This window comes from Planococcus citri, chromosome 3 (assembly GCF_950023065.1).
Source record: "Planococcus citri chromosome 3, ihPlaCitr1.1, whole genome shotgun sequence".
NCBI lineage: Eukaryota > Metazoa > Arthropoda > Insecta > Hemiptera > Pseudococcidae > Planococcus > Planococcus citri.
In genome coordinates this window covers 28,743,359-28,761,879 of record NC_088679.1, presented here as the reverse complement: position 1 = coordinate 28,761,879, position 18,521 = coordinate 28,743,359, and the positions used below count along the sequence as shown (strand labels likewise).

Below are 18,521 nucleotides of genomic sequence, written 5' to 3'. Positions count from 1 at the left end.
TTTACTTTTCATACCGGCTGTGTACTTGTTTCAATCATTTTTAGTTGAATTTCGGCACAGATGTTCCGAAAATGGAACATTACTTCTATCATTGAATACATAATGTGCCATATGTGGAACACACTTTATTTCACCCTTTTCGGGGGTTGTTTTGGGGGGATGATTTTTTTCATTATTTTTCCCATGTTATAGACCACCAAAACTAACAAAAAAAAATTTTTTCACTGAATTTTAAAATGTCATGCAATTAAGGGTTAAGGTCGATGATAATTTACGAAGTTGAGACATTTTTTTCTTCCTTTAAAAAAAATTTATCACAATGAAGTACCTATTGTATCATTGTGGTTCCTTAATGGTTAATCTATACAAAACAAATGATACAAGAATTGGTTGGAATAAATTTTCAAAGAGGACACAAACTTCAGGAAAACAAATACTTACCCTCTTTCGAAACTGTTACGACCTTTGACTATTAATTTAGATAAAAAATAGTCAAAGGTTACGATTACGACTCGAGTTCTTTTTGGTATTGAATTTTTTCAGCTTCCAGCTTTTGTTGTTTTTCTTTTAACTCTATTATGTCCGCTTCCATTTCTTTTTTCATACGATCATGTTTTCTTTGTAACTATTGAAAAAATAAATGCAATTAACAACTAAGACAAAATGTGTGGATAATGATTTGAGAAATTACATCAGCTTCGTATTCTTTCAGTTCTATTTCCATTTTTTTCAATGATTCATTATGAGTTTGCTTTGGTACGACTATTTTCTTCACTTTCAGCCTAAAAATAACAAAAACAAAATAATCGTATCGCGCTAGCTAAACCAACTTTCACACGTCCACAAGGTGTTTGGAGTTGAAAAGAAAAAAGAGGGAAACAAAACTGCACAATGCACATTTTTCTCTGAATACATAATTAATAGGCAGCACATTTTTTTTCTTTTTCGAAAAGAAAAACAAAATCCACAATACTTAACAGTGGAACAGTATAATTTTAACCTACCCACCATATTTAGACCCACTATTACAACAGTCGATTAAAAGTTTACGATCTCTCCTTCATACTGTCTCCAAAAACCAGAATAAAAAAAAGTCATTGAAGTAAGAAAACATTGGCTTACACGTTTCCTTTGTGTTTATTGGATTAATACCCTGACGATGGAGTAATTTAGAGAGACTAACCATAAAAGAAATTCTTCCACTGAATAATATTCTTTCCATCTGATGACTTTGAAGGATAAAATTTACGTTTAAAAAAAATAAGTAGGTAATGGCCTATGTTTCAAATTGAAAGTAACTTCATGGTATTGGTGTGAACTGTGTTAATAGGTATTCAAAACCAAAAAGACTTGCATAAAATACATTTATGCTGTATAATACTATATAATTACTAACTCAAGCGAATTTTGTCCCTCGACGATTCCTGTCCCATGGTCTTCAGGGCTATTCAAAAGAAAATCCAGCAAATCCCCTGGATCGTACTTTGTCATTGACGGCCAATATATAACAGATGAAAGCTGAAAAAATTTTAAAATGGCTTGAGAAAAAGTTCAAAAAGCTTCATACATGATATAGGTAACCAATCAGTTCTGTAGCAACAATGTGTGACATTTTGCCGACAATAATCAAAATTTTAACGTGCTGAACACTGTGTTATCAAAAAATCTTGAAAAGCGAGTTAGTAATAAATCTTCAGAAACAATAAAAAATTTGCATTTTTCATGCGTTTTGAATAAGTATAATGAGTGAATTTTTCTGTTTAATTTCCATATCTTTGAAAGTTTCAAAAAATAGTATCTTGAATGATCGACCTAAGCGAAGCCGAAGCGAGGGCAAAAGTTCTAGAAAGTGTATGATTTGAAAAGTAGAATAGCAGCAATTTCAATAAAAGTCCAATTAAAGACTACCTAATACGAAATGTATAATACGATATAGATAATATGATTTGGCAAATTACATCAGCTTGCGTTGATCCAACTTCCGATTTCTTCATTTTTGAATCTTCTTTTTCTTCCTCCATTTTACCCAGAGAATTTCTGAAAAATGGGTGCACAATTTATAGTTAGATCGTTTCGTACGAAAAAAGAAAAGAGAGGGAAACAAAAATGCGCGAGTAATGGGCCTATGTTTTAAATTGAAAGTGACTTCATGGTGTGAACTGTGTTAACGGGTATATTCACAACAAAACAGACTCGCGTGAAATGCATTTATGCATATGCTCAATGCTGTATAGGTACTATAATAGGTATAATTATACTAACTCAAACAAATTTTGCCCCTCGACGATTCCTGTCTCGTCCTTGTCTTCAGATATATTTAAAGTAAAATCCAGTACATTCAGTTCATTCAGTAGATTCAATTTTTTCTGTAGACAAACAAATAGAGCATGTTGATTTTAAAGAATAGTAATGTAATATGTAATGTTTATAAAATGTATGATCATTATACTTTACTTACTTGTAATGATTTCATCCTTTTTTCCCAATCTTCCATATTTTTTTTATGTTTCCGATCCCATTCTTTAAGTCTTTCAAATATTATTCTCAATTCGGACTGAACCAGAAAAAAAAGAGGCAAAATATCAAAAAACAAATGAAGTAGGTACATGAGTACCATTTCGGCTGTTAAAAAGATATGCAAGAAATTATTAAATAATTACCTTGGTAAGGGTGCATGGTTTATCGTCATCCTCCATAATATCTAGAATATGTTCCTCCAATTACTTGAAACAGAAAAAAAAATACGTAAGTATAGTTAGAGTTACGATTAGAGTAACAGAACGTACATGGTAACGTACCTATCTCGTTAAAAGTTTACTCATCAGTGAAGAAAATGACGTTACTTACATAGGATAGGTATTTATACAAATGCAGAATATATTATCCTTCAACACTTCGACAGCAATTACTATACTACATAAAAAATATCACAAAAACCAAGTTTTCACAATAATATGAAATAACGAACCTATGGACTGAAAGGAAAATAAAATAATCAGGTGTTTGTATGTTATCAATTGACGAATGTGACTAAGCTGTGACTGTGACGACTGACGAGACCTTTGACTACCTATTTAGATAATAGTCAAAGGACGAGACTTTCCACAGTTCTGTTTCAAAAAATTGTGAATGGCAACATTGGCATTATGGCAACTAACCAACTAAACATACTTTACTTACTAAGTGAAAAAATTAGAAATCAAAAAAAAATAGTTCAAAACCATTTCAAAGATTGCTTGACTGATAAGTTGAGCAAATGACATACTTTGAAAAATGATTTCGACATTTTCGACAAAGCCAATATCTAATCAGCGTTTCAGTGTCATTTGACATTTTAAAATATGAGGTATGTTCGAGCACTCTCCAGCAAGTTACGCACAGAAGCCGCCAGCAAATACAAAAAATGTAAAAAAATTTAACAGTTAGCTGTAAAACTGCATCACAGCGGTCCGCAGTCCCTTTTGACTTATGAGTCTTTTATGACTCGTGAGCACTCAAAAACCCTCATTTTTTACATTTTCTGTAAATTCTGTAGCGTTCTGTATAGCGCTCGAACATCCCTAATTACTTACTCAATGAAGAGCACCTAATTTATTTCTTATCGACGATATTGAACCCATCTCGAAATAAATAATACGTAATCCGAAGCAAAATTTCAATTAAATCAACATGTCGAAAAATTTATTCAAAAATATTATAACATCATGCATTAAGCATAATAAATAAGTACAAAAAAACAGAATTAGGTATAAAAAAAAATAACATAAAAGTTAAAAAGCATCGAGCCATAAATAATAACAACTCATATTAATAACTTGCTCAAATAAAGTTTGTAATTCAACACGAGCTTCTTCTTCACTACTGGTGTCTTTACGATATACCAAGTTCATTGCCTAAAACGATAAAATGAATAAAAAATTCGATTCGATTCAAATTTAAAATAAATATGTTCAACTCACGGCAGTGTTTCTTTGTAAATCCAAAACAATCATCACAAATCCATTGGAGTACTGCGGATGAAGAATGAGCAACTCTTGGGTAGCGTTATTTGGTGCCGAGAATAAATGACAACAATCGGATAATTTTGAAGTTAAGGCTTTAATGAAAGACTGGAACCAACAGATAGGTTGACTGAGAATTGTGTTTAATTGATCATCCATACTGCTTATATCGACTACTTCGGCCAACCGTAACAAATGTTGAAGTTCGGGGTAGGTTAATGGCTGCAAGAATACATAATAAAATAAAAAATAATACAACATGAGAATTTTTTCAAGCGAAATAAAAAATTAAAAGTTTAATTACCGCCGGAGAAGAACAGAGTAATTTATTCCATAACAAATGAGTTTGGCAATCGAAAGCACCCTGAGTGACCATCCATTCGATATATTTCTTGGTTTCTTTCACCTCTTCCATCATTAAATTTTGTATAGTTTCTTCGTGCGACGAATAGTAACCCAAATAATTGACTAATTCTTGCCTATAATACATTGAATTCAACTTATTACAAATCAGGTTCAGAGATCGAGGATGAGAACAGACCTAGGTACCTACTTAATCTCAACGTGAAGAGGAACGCCTCTTTTTTTCTTCGTTTCTTTAGAATCGTGCGATTCTCTTGAAGATCCAGATCCATCAGCATCGATGGTGAATTTCAAATTGATATCTTCGTCGTTCGAGGATGAATAATCTTGAGATGTTGAAACTGTACGAAATTTACCCAGTTTTTGTTCTACTTCAACTTTAGGATACAATTCCCTATAAAAATACTTTTTATTATGAACAAATATTCGCAACGATTAATTTTATTTCAACCATTATGAATTACCTGCGACTGGTCAATAAGATGTAAACTTGAAACTTCATCGTTCTCTGCGTCTCTGCGTGATCGATATGTGACATAATGACCGTAATATCGAAATCGTCCGTTTGTTGTACATCATTAGAATCTTTATATGATACACCAGATTTATGTTTATTCTGAATCAGCACGTACTGATTATTTTGAGCACCCTATGAAAAAAAATCATCACGTAAGTAGTCCGTTTTGCCTGTCTCGATATTCAAAATACACAATACGAACCTCTCCGAATCCTACAGCACCATTTTGAGGTAACATACAAAACGCCACCATATTGTAATTTTTTCCATGAGTCAATAAATAATCGAATAATTGAGTTGAAGAAATGGTAACATTTTCGACGGCCACAGTTTCAGAATGAACGAGACTTCGAGCGTAATTCGAAGCTTTAGGATAATACTTCATAAAATCGTCTAAGAACTCGATAATATGATATCCGTGTCTAAGCAAAGGCTGCTGATCGGTTATGTACTGATGCAGGCATCTCATATGGTAATCGTAAGTAAAAGAATGTAAATGCATTTGAAATTTAATCCGGTCACACTCGTCTAAGAAACTGACAGCAAACTGGAAAGAAAAATAAGAAAATTATAATCGCATTATTTCGTAATATTCGAGAGAAGAAAATCCTACTTGAGTTAGTAGAGAGCTTGTTTTGGTCTTCAACATGGCGTAATCCAAAGCGTACAATTTCGCGTTGAAAAATGGTTCGGCGAAGAATAATTCGAATAGGAGGACTCCTCCGTGAGAGAATTTTTGCATGTAATGATAATTCCGGGCCTCTCCATTGCTATCGCGATGGCTAAAAAATAAACATTTTTAAAATATTTTTATGCTGATTAGAATTTAATAAAGGTGTATACAATAATTAAAGGCGTTACAATTTTCTCGAGAATGATTCCGAAGGTTGAATTGGAAAGAACCCTAAGCATTGCAGGTATAGCTTGTATTGGTGAACGAAATTTGAGCATATTTGTGAATGCCATTTCTCATCATCTTCACCAGACTGTAGTTCATCGCTCTGAAAAAAAATCATGCATTTTATTTACCTACTTTTTCTACAGCAAATGATAAATTTTTCAACAAAAAAAATGTTAACTGACCTTTTCTTGAGTTTTTTGTAATAACGAATGATCTCTCGTAGCTGCAGCAGCAACTCTCCATCTAAAAAATGAATGAAACGAATTTTATGTAGAACAACGAACTTGAATCTTACACTCTTGTTTCGGTTTCTTCGACAGTTTTGCGAAAAATACTCCACTTACCTAGGCATGAATAACAACGGAGTCAAACAGTAATGAATTAGACGTCCATACTGCAAAAAATTATTCAGCATTTCTTCGTTAACCGGAATACTAGAATTCGAGCCTTTATTATGCCACGAACCAAACATGTGTATTTGATGACCTAAACATAAAATAATGTGGAATTTAAGAACTTTTTTTCAGCGATCAAAAACTTATTTCGATAGAGATATTTACTTTTTTTATCGATATTTTGCACTTCCATCAATTGATTGACATTTTGAATGAAAGGATTTTTATCAGCGATTCTTTCTCGGACTTCTCTAGGTAGCTTAACGTCTCTAAAGCTTTCACTTCCGCTGTATAAAGGCATAACGGTATGACTTTTTTGATAAACCATTGGAAATTTGAATAAAACGTGAATATCCAATTTAGTCATCTCCATGACCTGAAAATAAAACTCGATTACTCAAATACTCTCGTTATAAAAATAGTATTTATAGCGTTACCTTTTTGGGTATATTGAGTCTCTGTAACGGATGATTGAAAAATATACCCATTTTCTGTTCGATGATACTGGTTAAAAAGTAAGATCTCGCGGTAAGCCATTCACTGAGATTTGTCACCAGAGTTGTGATATTGTCTATTTTATCTTTGGACCAATTGTACATGTATAACTTAATCTGTAAAAATTTCCATTCTCAGTATTGCAATTAAAATATCCGAGAGAAGATTTCGAGAACTAGGTTATGTTAACCTTTGCATTAGAAATAATCACTAGAATGAATTTCTGTTTCGTTATGGTGACCGGTGGATCATCTTGAGATATTGATGGCATTCTTTGCAATCCTTTCTCAGCTAGAAAAAATTCATTTTTAAGCAAAGAGATACTTTTTTGAAAGGTAATTAGGTAAATTTCACGCTAAATATCTAACCTCTAATATTCTCCAAGTTCATTTTAACGGTGCAATGCTCCGGCCCATTTTGCACAGAGAACATACTTCGTCCAATTAGCAAACACGTGTCACCGTCGTGACTCATGATTTCAGCGAGATGGATGCAAGGTGTATATATATCATCTCGATCGGCAGATTCGTAATTTTTATAGAACGCGTAACATGTGGTTTCGTGAGGCATCAAGATCTGATTCAATTCCTTCAGAATAATGTGAAGATTAAATCTGCAAATGGATCGAGAATTAGTTAACATTACTCGTATGTATAATGGAGAAATTTAATTTAAAAATCACTCGTATTACTTGGTAGGTAACGAAGTATTCCACACTCGAACCGAACTAATCGCCAGATCTGTTCCGAAATCCATCCAAGAAGGTATCATGGAGTGGTAGGGTTTAAACAAACGGACTAAAAATTTCGCAGAAAGGGTGGAAATTAAATTTTTAAAATCAAAATTCGATTTAGCAACATACAACGTTAATAATTACTCGATTCGTCTTCAAATAAGGGATATATGAGATTGATTTTTTCCATCACTAATTCCCACAGAACATGCCTGATAGCAGATTTTAATTTCGGTTCCAATAATTCCATATTTATTCGACCTTGTTTCCAAATACGAAATTCTACTCTGACGCCATTATCTATAAGCAAATAGGTAATTATTTAATCTGTTATCCGATAATGTACATTATAGGCGATCATTCGTATGTACCTGTTTCTGAACCAGGTTTAACTTCGGTGACTTCAGTCATGGATTTCAACTCGTCGAATGAGAATAGGGCTAAAGAATGGCGAACATTTGGCTCGTATTCATCATTACACTCGAGAGCCTCGCCGTTCGAGTTGACAATCACAACGGCCATGCAAGCGATACCTTTACCAATGGTTGGATTTTGATTATAAAGAAAAATATCACTTTCGTTGGCTCTTTTAGGAGAATCTTCAGGCACATAATAATCCTAAGAGATGAAAGAAGAAATCAAATCATCCAAAAAAAAATTCTCCAAACTCAAATCTATAATAATGAATTACGAAAAACTCACTTGAAAACGAAATGAGCTTCTGTGATCAGAATACTTTGGCGAAGAAGCGAATTGCTGGATGTTTTGTTTGATAAGATATCGAAACGTATACAAGTACTTCATTATCCAGATATCGACATTGAACTGAAACCCCACAGTTAAAGAATGAATGAAAAAATCTCAGTCAATGAACTCGAGTCTCGAAAAGAAGAAGTTATGTACACAATTACCTGTAAGATAGTGCTCGGATGCTGGTTCGGTTTTTGAATAAAATGAACATCTTCGGGTAGTAATTTACATAACCGATTTCGACTCAACATCACAGAGATCACATCTAAGACAGCATCGTCTAATCTATTTTGTAAAGCTTGTACGAGATCGTTTTTGATATCTTTGCCCGCTTCGGTGATTCCAAATACCTTTAAGACGATCGAATCATCCATTTTGGATAAACTTGTTTCACTATAATCGCTGATCGACTTGTTACGTGATTTTGATTCATCCAGCTGTAAAATCCATCAAGACATATTAACGCAGGGAATTTATTATGGTTAATTAGAATCAAATTACTAACCAAGAAAGGCATCTGTTCATCGAACTGTTTACGATTCAACGACGTAAACGAAGAGCTTCTTGAAAACGATCCAGAAGACGTTTCTTCGCCGTCGTGAGACTTGATCACGCCATGAATACACTCGTATAATCTGTAAATACGCACGAAATCGTAAGATAGGTAGATTTTTAGACGAATAAAACATCCAACAGATGGAAAAATAACTCAACCAATACCTTAAATAAAACACATTCTTCCTTTCATCTTGATAAACAAATAAATTTTTACGATTCGTGACCAAAAATCCGCTCAAAGCGGAGCAAAGAGCTTGAATTCCTCGAGATACGCCGCTCTTTATAGGACTCGATTTTAATCTAGGATGAAGCAAGAAAGTCGTCTCCCAAACAACGTCACAAGCGAAGTAACCAGGAACAAAAGCGTAATTCATCTCAGTACCAACGCTAGGAGTTTCGTTTTCACCATCGTCTGCACAGATAGGCAACATTTTTCAGTAATTAAACAGTTTTTAAACATTTAATATTGTGATATTGAATTTACCATTCGTAGGATCTTGAACTAACAACTGATCGCAGAGTTTGGTATCGTGTAAACTATCAAGCAGCATTTTTTGATTGACTACCTTACATAGATTTTTGATATTGCTTATGACGCTTTCACGAACCAAAACGTAGTCTTTGATTTCTTTCTTGTTTATTTCCAAAAACCTACAAGGGTAAAAATATAATTTTAACAAAAAAATTTTAAAAAGTAAACGCATAAAGGAGATATAGGTAAAGATGCAGGTTTCACTTGCCTGCAATGGAAATAAACAATGACGTAATTTGAAGTTATGGTCATGATGAGCCAAAAATTAGGCATTTCAGCGCTACTCGAATCTCGATCTAAAATCCACTGAACCGTACTTTGCAACATTCTGTTGTTATCTTCTTCAGCATCTTTGAAAATACATAAATAGGAATAAAATTATAAACACGAATAATTCAATATTTTGCAAGAAATGCGGAAGCAGAATATCAGCATACCGGTGATACTTTCTTGTCTTTGAACATTATTAATAATTTTTATCGATTCGTTCTCTGAAATGGACTCGTTACTACTGCAATTTTTATAAAATACAAAATTATCCAAGTATTATAAAATACTCTCTGATGGTACGAATATTTTATAATGCATATTTTTTGTAAATCTTACCTAAATACTTGAAAGAAATTTTCTTGTTCTTCATCCAAAATATTCATACTGCTGAGTAATAATTTACCAGGTGTAGATTCTAAAGAAATAAATTTTAGTGACGAATTAGAAAAAAAAAAAATCAAATTAACAATCGTAATAGTCGACTTTAGGCAACAAACCTAGATCATTTTTCTCATCCAAATGTTCTCTGAGAAAACTATTCCTTTCGCGACTTTCTTTCACCAAATAATACATGTTGTTATCTTTTTTCAAATGATACTGCGGTATTCTCATACTGTCGAAAGCCTAGGAAATCAAAAATAGGTTATTACCAATTAAATAATACAGAATATTATTTCATATAACAAAATTGAACCTACCTCCAAGAAACTATTCAAACTAGTAGGCTCATTACCGAACACGAAGCATAAAGGTACTTTTTCTATAAAACAAGTTGCAGCATTTGGAGACGATTCGATGTGGTCACAGACCATTTTCAAGGTATCGTAACATATCGGCGTTGAATCCAGCATAAAAGTGATAATTTCATCTTTAATGAGCCATTTCATCTGGAAAAAAGATAGACCACAAAAATCAGTTCAGTGAATAAATTTTAATACTGAGAAAGCTTCTCTGTAAAATGTAAATTATAAATTACTTGAGCGATACAGGTATTCAAAGCATTGTATTGATAATCTGGTAACGACATGATCTGTCGAGGAACTCTTCCTTCGTCGAATGATCTATAAAATAAACAATAATATTGAATTTCGGATACATAAGCATCTAAATTTAAAATATTCGTCGAAAAAAATTACTTACAATCCGCCTTCAGGATCTTCGTAAGCGTTAATTTTACTATCGTCATTTTTAGACGCATCTCCGGCCTTTTTCTTTTTGGTATCGATAAATGGAGACGTTAAACACAGCAGATCCAATGTAACTTTTATATCATCAACGTCGATTTCAGTGAACGATTTATCCAGACTTCTTAACACTTCGCCTACGTATTTATTTCAACAAAATTCAAGCGTTAAAATGAAAAGGAACGGTATTGTCAATGAAGAAAGTACGATTTTTCAACATACAAATACACGTAGGTATGAGATGTAGAGAGCATTGGGCTAGTTTTCCGTTGGATATAATTCGGCAATCAACTCTGAGGAATAAGGGATTTACATCGTCCATCAGACTCTCGTTGGATATTTCATTCAAACTATCCGAATCCATGTTTGATATCAACGATGTACATGCATTATCTTCTGAATTGATCGACTCTTTACATGCTTCCCATGTGGTCATACCTGTTTTCCAAAAATAATACGATGATAATTATTAATTAAATAATTAATATAGGTACATTTGTAAAAATTGTTTCTCATTATATGATTGGATGATTACCAAACTTATAGTATATTCAATTCATAAATGCGAATACGTAGGTATATTTTCGATCTCCAGCAATGAATTGTTTTTTGAACATTTTCGAAGAACATTGAGCTCAAAATTGGGTCATGATTTTTGGAATTTTTGAAAACGTAGGTAGGTACCTCGAAATTTATTGAAATAAGTTGAAATTTCGCAAAAAAAAATCAAATATTTGAAGAGGAATTTATTTAAAGCACTTTTAAAAAACTTTGAGCAGAAAATTGAGTCACGATTTTTAGAATTCTTTTAAAAGATTTGTGCCTCTTGATCTAGGTAAAGGATGAACCAAAACTAAGGAGTCCAATAATATTGGAAAAGAAAAACTCCTTTGCAATAATAAAGCTTGAAAAATAAGGAGAGAGTTTTTCTTTTCCAATACCTCTTGATCTATCAAAATAGATGAATATTTTTCGAAAAAATCAAGTATTTTTACGAACCTGTTTTTTAACCATTGTTGGAGAATTTAGAACCAACTTTCTATCAAAACTTTTTTGGTCACTTTCGAAAAAATTTTGAGCCTAAAATTGAGTAAACGGCGAACACAGTAAAAAGAAACCAATAAGAATAATTATTCATCAATTTTTTTTCATCACAAAATTTTTTTCAAGTTTGTCTACATTTTTGAAAATGTGCCTCGCGACTTATGAAAATGGGTTAAAATTGTGCGAAGAAATGGAATATTTTCAGGAACGTGTTTTTTGAGTATTTTTGTGGAATTTTAAGCCCATCTTGAGCCATTTCAGCGATTTTTAAAGTAGGTAGGTATCATGCGACCAATCAAAATAGATCTAAATTTTTGGCAGAAAATCAAAAATTTTAGTCAAAACATTTTTTGAGCGCTTTCAATGAGGAAATATTTCATCTTCTCGCCAAATATTAACCTATTTTGAAAGTTCATGAGACATTGTGTATTTTCAAGAATTCCAAAAATAATGACCTAAGTTTAAGCTGGAAATTCTTCAAAAGTGCCAAAAAGTTCTGACTGAATGAATATTTGATGTTCTCGTTAAATTTCAACCTATTTTGATAGGTCGCAAGCAAAGCACATTTTCAAAAATTCCAAAAATCACGATCCAATTTTGGGCTCAAATTTTTTTTGAATGCAAAAAAAAATGTTCGTGGAAATATTTTGATTTTTTCAAAAAATACTAATCTATTTTGATAGAACACGAGGCACATTTTCCGAAAAATTCCAAAAATCACGAACCAAGTTTGGGCTCAAAATTCTTCAGAAGCTCTCAAATAATGCTGATTGAAATATTTTGCTTTTTTTGTGAGATTTTAGCTCATTTTGATAGGACGTGAGGAACATTTTCAAAAATTCTAAATAAAATATAATGACCCAATTTGAGCTTAAAAGTCTACAAAAATTTGATCTAAAAAATATCTTCGTGAAAATATTTGATTATCTCTCGTCACGAGACACATTTTTAAAAATTCCAAAAATCATACGTATAAGTGAAGTTTAGATTCAAAATTCTACAAAATTGCTCAAAAAAAGGTTCTGACTGAAATTTTTGAATTTTTTCCAAAATTTAGACTCATTTAGATAGGTTGCATGGCACCTTTTTCAGAAATCTCAGAAACCACGACCCAATTTTGGACTTAAAATTTTTCAAAAATGTTCAAAAAACATGTTTGTGGCAGTATTGTATGTATTGTCTCGAAAAACTCTAACCTATTTCGATAGGTCACGAGGCACATTTTCAAAAATTTCAAAAATCGTTACCCAATTTTGGGCTTGTTCTTCTAAAATGTTCAAAACATATTTTCGTAAAAATTAAAAATTATTTGAATTTCTCGTGAAATTTTGATAAATTTGGGTTTTTAGGCTCTTTTTTACTCTGCGAAATAAATCTAGCATTTTAGACTCATATCTCTCAAAAGCACACTGAATTTAGTGGGTCGTAAAAATGCAAGCCAGCTTGACACTTTTTTCTAGTTGAAATGTGGATCTAGAGGGTCGTAGGATTAATGTTCATTGAGGTTCGAATGAATCAACGTTCATATTTTCAATTTTCAAAAGATACTGAGTTCATGAAGGAAATCCTCAAATTGAAATATTAATAATCTTTCAAAATAGTCCATACTGTAGAAAAATTTAACGAAAGAATTTTTCAGAATCGAAGTATGTAGGTATTACTAGATAGGTAAATACTAAGTACCTATACATTACAATAAGCTGATTCTCGAGTCGAATCACCGTTTTTTACTCGTGTAAAATTAATAATTCAAGTGTAGGTACATCTAATCCTCATTTCGAATTAATTATTAGGTAATGTTTCGAAATAATTTGTACAAAGATAAATTCAGAATTTTCGAGATAATGGTTGTCGTTGTTAACGTTTATTATTTCAGGTAAATAGGTACCTCTACGTACTCAAAATCATCCTATCAAAGAAATTAAAACATTCAAACGTGAAACGTTATACTTTTAATTGGTAACCATAAATCAAGTTATTTTTAGTAAAATCATGCACTAGTAACCGAAGGAGCAGGCACCTAATAAAATTAATGATGTTATCATCGCAGCAAAAGCTATTTTCGTACAGATCCCTCAATGAAATTTTTAGTCATTATAATCATGATAACGTCAGAATAAAAATATGATCAGTTCATATTTCTGATCGACTTTGCACGCTTATATCAGAATGACTGTAAGTCTAAGTCTATTCGTTTTCTTATTTGAAGAAAATATTCGAAGCTCGATTTTTGAAATTTGGTTATTAGTTATTACAGATACCTAGCTGTTGTAGATATATCCCTATTCATTTCTTATCTCAAGTAAAGCTAATCATGACACCTCATTACATCAAATCAGAGTAAGAGCTTCTTTGGAATATACACTCGAAGCGATCAAAACGCATTATCTATAATTCGTTCGTGTTAAAAATAAATTAACACGACATTTCACAAATTTTAGACAACTTTCGAGAACATGCTTTCTCCTTACCCAACTTATAACCCACCACGATCATAGTACCTACGTAAAATACAAAGCGAGATTCATGCATTATTATTCGAAGCATCAAAAATTTCATCCATATTACGATCGAAATAAATAACACTGGGTAAATATATTTTCGGCAATAAGATAATAGGCGATACAGCGTCTCATTCCAACACGCTGAAGTCAATTCATTACCTAGAATATTCGTCGACGTAGGTACAATAATTTGATCGACAGACACAGCACTCGAGTTATTTTCCGTAAATCCAGGACTTAGAATACCGGCCGATGACTGTAAAACAAACATAGGTATAACGTTATCGACGATGATATCATTGTTGTTTGAACAACGCAATAAGGTACGGTTAGGTTATTATAGGATTAAAACACCTACGGGTTTAGATTCTTTGGTCCAAGAGGGGAAAAAATAATAAAACGCTGGTTTCGACGGAATCGGTTTAAAATCCGAGGTTAAAATATTGGCGAATTTTTTCTTAATTAGTCTATGAATAAATCGCAGTTCGTTACAGGCACCGGAACATATCAAACTCGATATTGGTACGGTACATTTGGGTTTTTCGGTTTCTTCTTGAGAATGATTCGTTGGTATACAGTTCCGTAAATGTCGACAAACGGTCTATAAAACGAAATTCGAATAATTATTATAAATAGGTATAAGGTAATCCGATCCTAGTAGTGAAATTTTACAGAAAAATATCATACCTTGAGGTAATCGGTTATGTCAATAGTCAAAATAGACTTTTCACATTTACTAAATCCTTGTTCTACATCAGATAACGGTATCTCGTACCCGTGATGTAAGCTTTTAAACAACGAGAATACGAAAAACTTGGTGAATAAGTTATCTATACTGTTACATTGCTCTTCTAAATTATATTCGCCTAGAAAAACGCAATTTTTCGATTTAAAAACCTCAATTCGAAATTAATAGTTTAAAACGACGAAATGAAATATTGCAACTACCTAAAGTAGAATCCAAGTACTCTTTCTTAAGTTGAGACTTGGAATCATCCGGTTCTGCGCTACTTTCATCGATTGTCTCCGTTTGAGCGTCGAAATTAGCGTAATCGTCTTTATAGATCAAATAATTAATCACATCCGGCATGGTGCAATTGTAAATATAAACTGGTAAAATGATCGGTACAAATTTCATCGTTCTCATGGTACTCTCGGCGTAATATAGCTTATCCCTGGAATCGAAATCGAACGATCTTTTGGCTCTGAGTCGTGGCAAAGGTCGAACCTTCGCACCGACTGAATTCGTTCTCAGACGATCGTCAGCGTTCATATGACAATCCATGACTCGTCTAACCGGATCCCACGTACTGGCTCTCAATCTAAACGACGTATTGATATCGCAGTCTTTAGTCAACTCGGTAGATAAATCGGCGGTCTCGTCGTAAACGCTATCTTCGGCATTTAGATCTTTACTCGACAAACTACACGATGTGTAAACAGACCCGGTATCGTTTCTAATCTGACTACCGGCGACAGTAGGACGAGCAGTATCGTCCGATTCACCATGCGAGTCGACGTCGTAATAGGAGGCGGAAATTTCAGAAATTACGTGGCTTTGTTCGGTAACCTGCGAGTTACGATGTTCTTGATCCATCGCTATTCGTCTGATCACCTCGACATTGGCTGGTAAAACGGTAACGATGCATTGAGACCTAGATACGAATTTAACGTAACAACGCCATTTCAACCAGTCTACGTTTTCCAAATAGCTAATCGAACTCAGATCGAAATTCGACGAATGGTGACTTTCGTTCTGATCGGACATGAAACTACGCCTAAATCTCGATTCGCTCATTTCCTGTATCGGTGGAATGGTAGCTCGACCCGAACTCGTGCTCTCTTTCCTATCCTCGTTCCAGTTTGTGTTGCCTAACGCCCAATTTATCATTCTGTCCCAGTCTACAGCCGAAGGTAAATCTGGGATTATCGGCTCTTCTTCAGTTATCGTCGCACTTGTCGTACCTGTGTACCGAGAAAATATTCCAATTAAAAGCTTTTACGAACGCTATAATCTTATCGTCATAAGTGAATAACAAGAATGTCAATAAGCGACGCGCTGAATACATATACATACACAGATAAGACACTCCTATAAAAATTTTCCATCTTATCTAACTGTAAAGTGTACTACAGGTACCCGGCCACTGCAAACCGAAACCGAGCCGCGCCGTGCATTTTTTACGCGGAAATGTAATCAGCGACACGAAGGCGGTTTTCGAGTGGTATCTATTTTTTTTAATGTACAGGATACCTACTCATGTTTCGTTTCTCCGAACAACGACTACTTCTTCGGAAATTCTTTATTAAATATTGGGCATCTTGTCCGCAAATCAGCAGTTCTTTGCTGTGCATCGTTGATAAATGATTGAACATCGAATCTAGCAGCAGCTTGTTCGGTTCCACGCTGCTTTCTGATTTGTCCAGAACATCTAGAATGTGAATGAAAATAAGATGAGTAGGTGAAGTTATTCGATATACCATAGAGTAGGCTATCATTAAGTGTGGGAAAAAGTTGTGAATTTCAGATCCAGGAATTGAGCCTCCCCTTCACTCGACCCCTCATCTATCAAACGAGTCGAACAAACGTGAACATTTTAAGAATTCTTTTAAAAACTCATGCAAAGATGAATTTGGTCAGAATGCTAAATGCTTTTGACTTATAACAGAGCTACGATTTTCAAAAGAACATGAAAATTCCAAATTCCAAAAAGTTTTTAAAAATCCACTTGAAATGCTAATAAAGGATCTGTTTCAAGCAATCGAAATCATTGAAAGGAGACTTTGCACGTTTGCTTTTTTTTAAAAAAAATTCTGTTCAATGCATTTGATAATTAGAAAAGTATAGGAGAGCACTGGAATTTTAATGCCCCTGGAGTAATTCGGAGAATAGATTTAAAAATTTTTTGAGTGAAAATTTAGACTGAAAAATTAGGTTGTGATATTTGAAAAAAAAAATGAATTCAAGTCATCATACATTTTGGAAATGAAGGATTCCCATCGATTTCCTCAGAACGATTACGTAAGTTGATTTCCAAAATCAAATTCGAAGATGCAGACACAAACAAAAAGCTAAGTTAATGGGAATTTGGAGGTAAGTACATACCTATACATATAAAACTTTTTCAATTTTTTCCTAGGTGATTGAATTTTTATGGGACTCACAGAGGAAAAATTTCAACTCAACATTTCATTTTTTTTTTAATACATGTACTCTGGTTATCACAACTTGGACAGCTTCCAAGGAAACATTCTCACATAACACTAAAATTAAAATAAGATGAGTGTCAGAAATCGCGAGCTTTTGATTTCGAAAAATTTCATCCTGCAGTTTTGAAATTCAGAAAAAATTGAGGAAAAAACTAGTATTGTTCAGGAAATTTTCGACAATTTTTTTTATACTTTTGAATTAGGAAGCAGATCTATTTTATAAAGTAAAAATATGTTGAAATTTAATTATTGTAGAATTTAGAGGAAAAAATGAGAAGTAAAAAGATATCTCATGTTGACGTAAAAAAAAATTACCAAATTTTCCAATGAATTATTTTTTTCTGTTGGACAAATTTTAATGCTGCATAGAAACAGTACAAGTTTTTATGCTTTAATCGAAATTCCAAAAATTTCAAAATCAAAAACTCCTGTTCAAGATGTGAACATTTTTCCTTGAATAATTTTTAACAATTGCGCAAAAGAGTAGAAAAAGAATCGAACTCCTTAAAAAGAATCATTGATTCAGAATACGGTTCTATTTTTAAACGAGTTTTGAAAGATTTGAGCTGAAACTTTCATCAAAATGAGTTGAATCGACCTCCAGAGTTGATTCATTTTCAAAATAAGGTTACCCAACTCTGAATAGAATCACCAAAATATAAAAATTGTTTGAGGACGCAATCGTTTGAAGGGAAAAGGGAGAGAAAAAGTTGCAATGTCACAGGAATTTCAAAAAAAATCCTCAACTATTTTCCTTTGAATTTTTTAAAAATTTTTAAACGATATTTTTGGATGATGAGGAGTCAAGTTTTTACCCGAAATGTTCAGTACAGTCGTTTAACGTCATAAAGTAAATGATGAAAGCCCACTTCAGTAAACATTTATTTCGCAGAAAAAACTTTTCCACGTCATCTTATCAAGATTATACGTTTGCTTCAAGATATTTTAGCCTTGAGCACAACCACTCCCATTATCTCATTCAAAAATTTGCGATGGATTTTGTTTTTTAATAATAAATAAATAAAACGATTACGAAGAATACAAAATTCAAAACTCTACAACTA

At 33.0% G+C, this 18,521-nt stretch overlaps 2 protein-coding genes across 4 annotated transcripts in view; both read right to left on the bottom strand.

Moving 5' to 3' along the window:
- Window positions 1-258: 258 nt before the first annotated feature.
- On the bottom strand, window positions 259-3,063 carry LOC135840371 (uncharacterized). 3 transcript variants are annotated; one of them, XR_010557731.1, is made up of 9 exons: window positions 2,799-3,063; window positions 2,661-2,723; window positions 2,459-2,554; window positions 2,263-2,366; window positions 1,959-2,037; window positions 1,397-1,518; window positions 692-782; window positions 442-625; window positions 259-361 (listed from the first exon to the last, which is right to left on the bottom strand). XR_010557731.1 is itself a non-coding variant. In XM_065356865.1 (8 exons), exons 2-8 carry the CDS (start codon window positions 2,694-2,696, stop codon window positions 506-508), a joined length of 648 nt encoding a protein of 215 aa, XP_065212937.1. In that variant the 5' UTR covers window positions 2,697-2,723; window positions 2,848-3,062; the 3' UTR covers window positions 259-505. The 3 variants fall into 3 exon arrangements, 1 of the variants encoding a protein (XP_065212937.1); XR_010557730.1 differs by having other exon boundaries at window positions 2,848-3,060; XM_065356865.1 differs by having other exon boundaries at window positions 259-625; window positions 2,848-3,062.
- A 601-nt stretch (window positions 3,064-3,664) lies between these two features.
- LOC135841180 (KICSTOR complex protein SZT2-like) overlaps window positions 3,665-18,521 on the bottom strand; it is a 28,072-nt gene continuing 13,215 nt past the window's right edge. Inside the window, exons 22-56 of the mRNA XM_065358016.1 lie at window positions 16,506-16,679; window positions 15,196-16,212; window positions 14,935-15,113; window positions 14,606-14,848; window positions 14,407-14,503; window positions 10,922-11,137; window positions 10,656-10,836; window positions 10,492-10,576; window positions 10,214-10,402; window positions 10,013-10,139; window positions 9,852-9,930; window positions 9,683-9,756; window positions 9,454-9,595; window positions 9,198-9,364; window positions 8,876-9,125; window positions 8,661-8,790; window positions 8,317-8,592; window positions 8,108-8,230; window positions 7,777-8,023; window positions 7,550-7,705; window positions 7,364-7,469; window positions 7,041-7,285; window positions 6,863-6,963; window positions 6,615-6,788; window positions 6,343-6,553; window positions 6,127-6,268; window positions 5,965-6,025; window positions 5,743-5,882; window positions 5,495-5,663; window positions 5,084-5,428; window positions 4,829-5,013; window positions 4,555-4,758; window positions 4,306-4,480; window positions 3,960-4,223; window positions 3,665-3,893 (exon numbers count right to left, since the gene is read on the bottom strand). Coding sequence (XP_065214088.1) covers window positions 3,771-3,893; window positions 3,960-4,223; window positions 4,306-4,480; window positions 4,555-4,758; window positions 4,829-5,013; window positions 5,084-5,428; window positions 5,495-5,663; window positions 5,743-5,882; window positions 5,965-6,025; window positions 6,127-6,268; window positions 6,343-6,553; window positions 6,615-6,788; window positions 6,863-6,963; window positions 7,041-7,285; window positions 7,364-7,469; window positions 7,550-7,705; window positions 7,777-8,023; window positions 8,108-8,230; window positions 8,317-8,592; window positions 8,661-8,790; window positions 8,876-9,125; window positions 9,198-9,364; window positions 9,454-9,595; window positions 9,683-9,756; window positions 9,852-9,930; window positions 10,013-10,139; window positions 10,214-10,402; window positions 10,492-10,576; window positions 10,656-10,836; window positions 10,922-11,137; window positions 14,407-14,503; window positions 14,606-14,848; window positions 14,935-15,113; window positions 15,196-16,212; window positions 16,506-16,679 — 6,797 coding nt within the window. The 3' untranslated portion in view covers window positions 3,665-3,770. The remainder of the gene's footprint in view (window positions 3,894-3,959; window positions 4,224-4,305; window positions 4,481-4,554; window positions 4,759-4,828; window positions 5,014-5,083; window positions 5,429-5,494; window positions 5,664-5,742; window positions 5,883-5,964; window positions 6,026-6,126; window positions 6,269-6,342; window positions 6,554-6,614; window positions 6,789-6,862; window positions 6,964-7,040; window positions 7,286-7,363; window positions 7,470-7,549; window positions 7,706-7,776; window positions 8,024-8,107; window positions 8,231-8,316; window positions 8,593-8,660; window positions 8,791-8,875; window positions 9,126-9,197; window positions 9,365-9,453; window positions 9,596-9,682; window positions 9,757-9,851; window positions 9,931-10,012; window positions 10,140-10,213; window positions 10,403-10,491; window positions 10,577-10,655; window positions 10,837-10,921; window positions 11,138-14,406; window positions 14,504-14,605; window positions 14,849-14,934; window positions 15,114-15,195; window positions 16,213-16,505; window positions 16,680-18,521) is intronic.

Bases quoted from the DNA above. Each gene is read 5' to 3' on its own strand.
- LOC135840371 (XM_065356865.1), bottom strand. From the start codon at position 2,696: ATGGAGGATGACGATAAACCATGCACCCTTACCAAG. The intron at 2,367-2,458 runs GTAAGTAAAGTA...GTTTGTCTACAG, and splicing joins AAAGGATGAAATCATTACAA to AAAAAATTGAATCTACTGAA. The intron at 783-1,396 runs GTTAGTAATTAT...TGTTATTTTTAG, and splicing joins GAGGGACAAAATTCGCTTGA to GCTGAAAGTGAAGAAAATAG.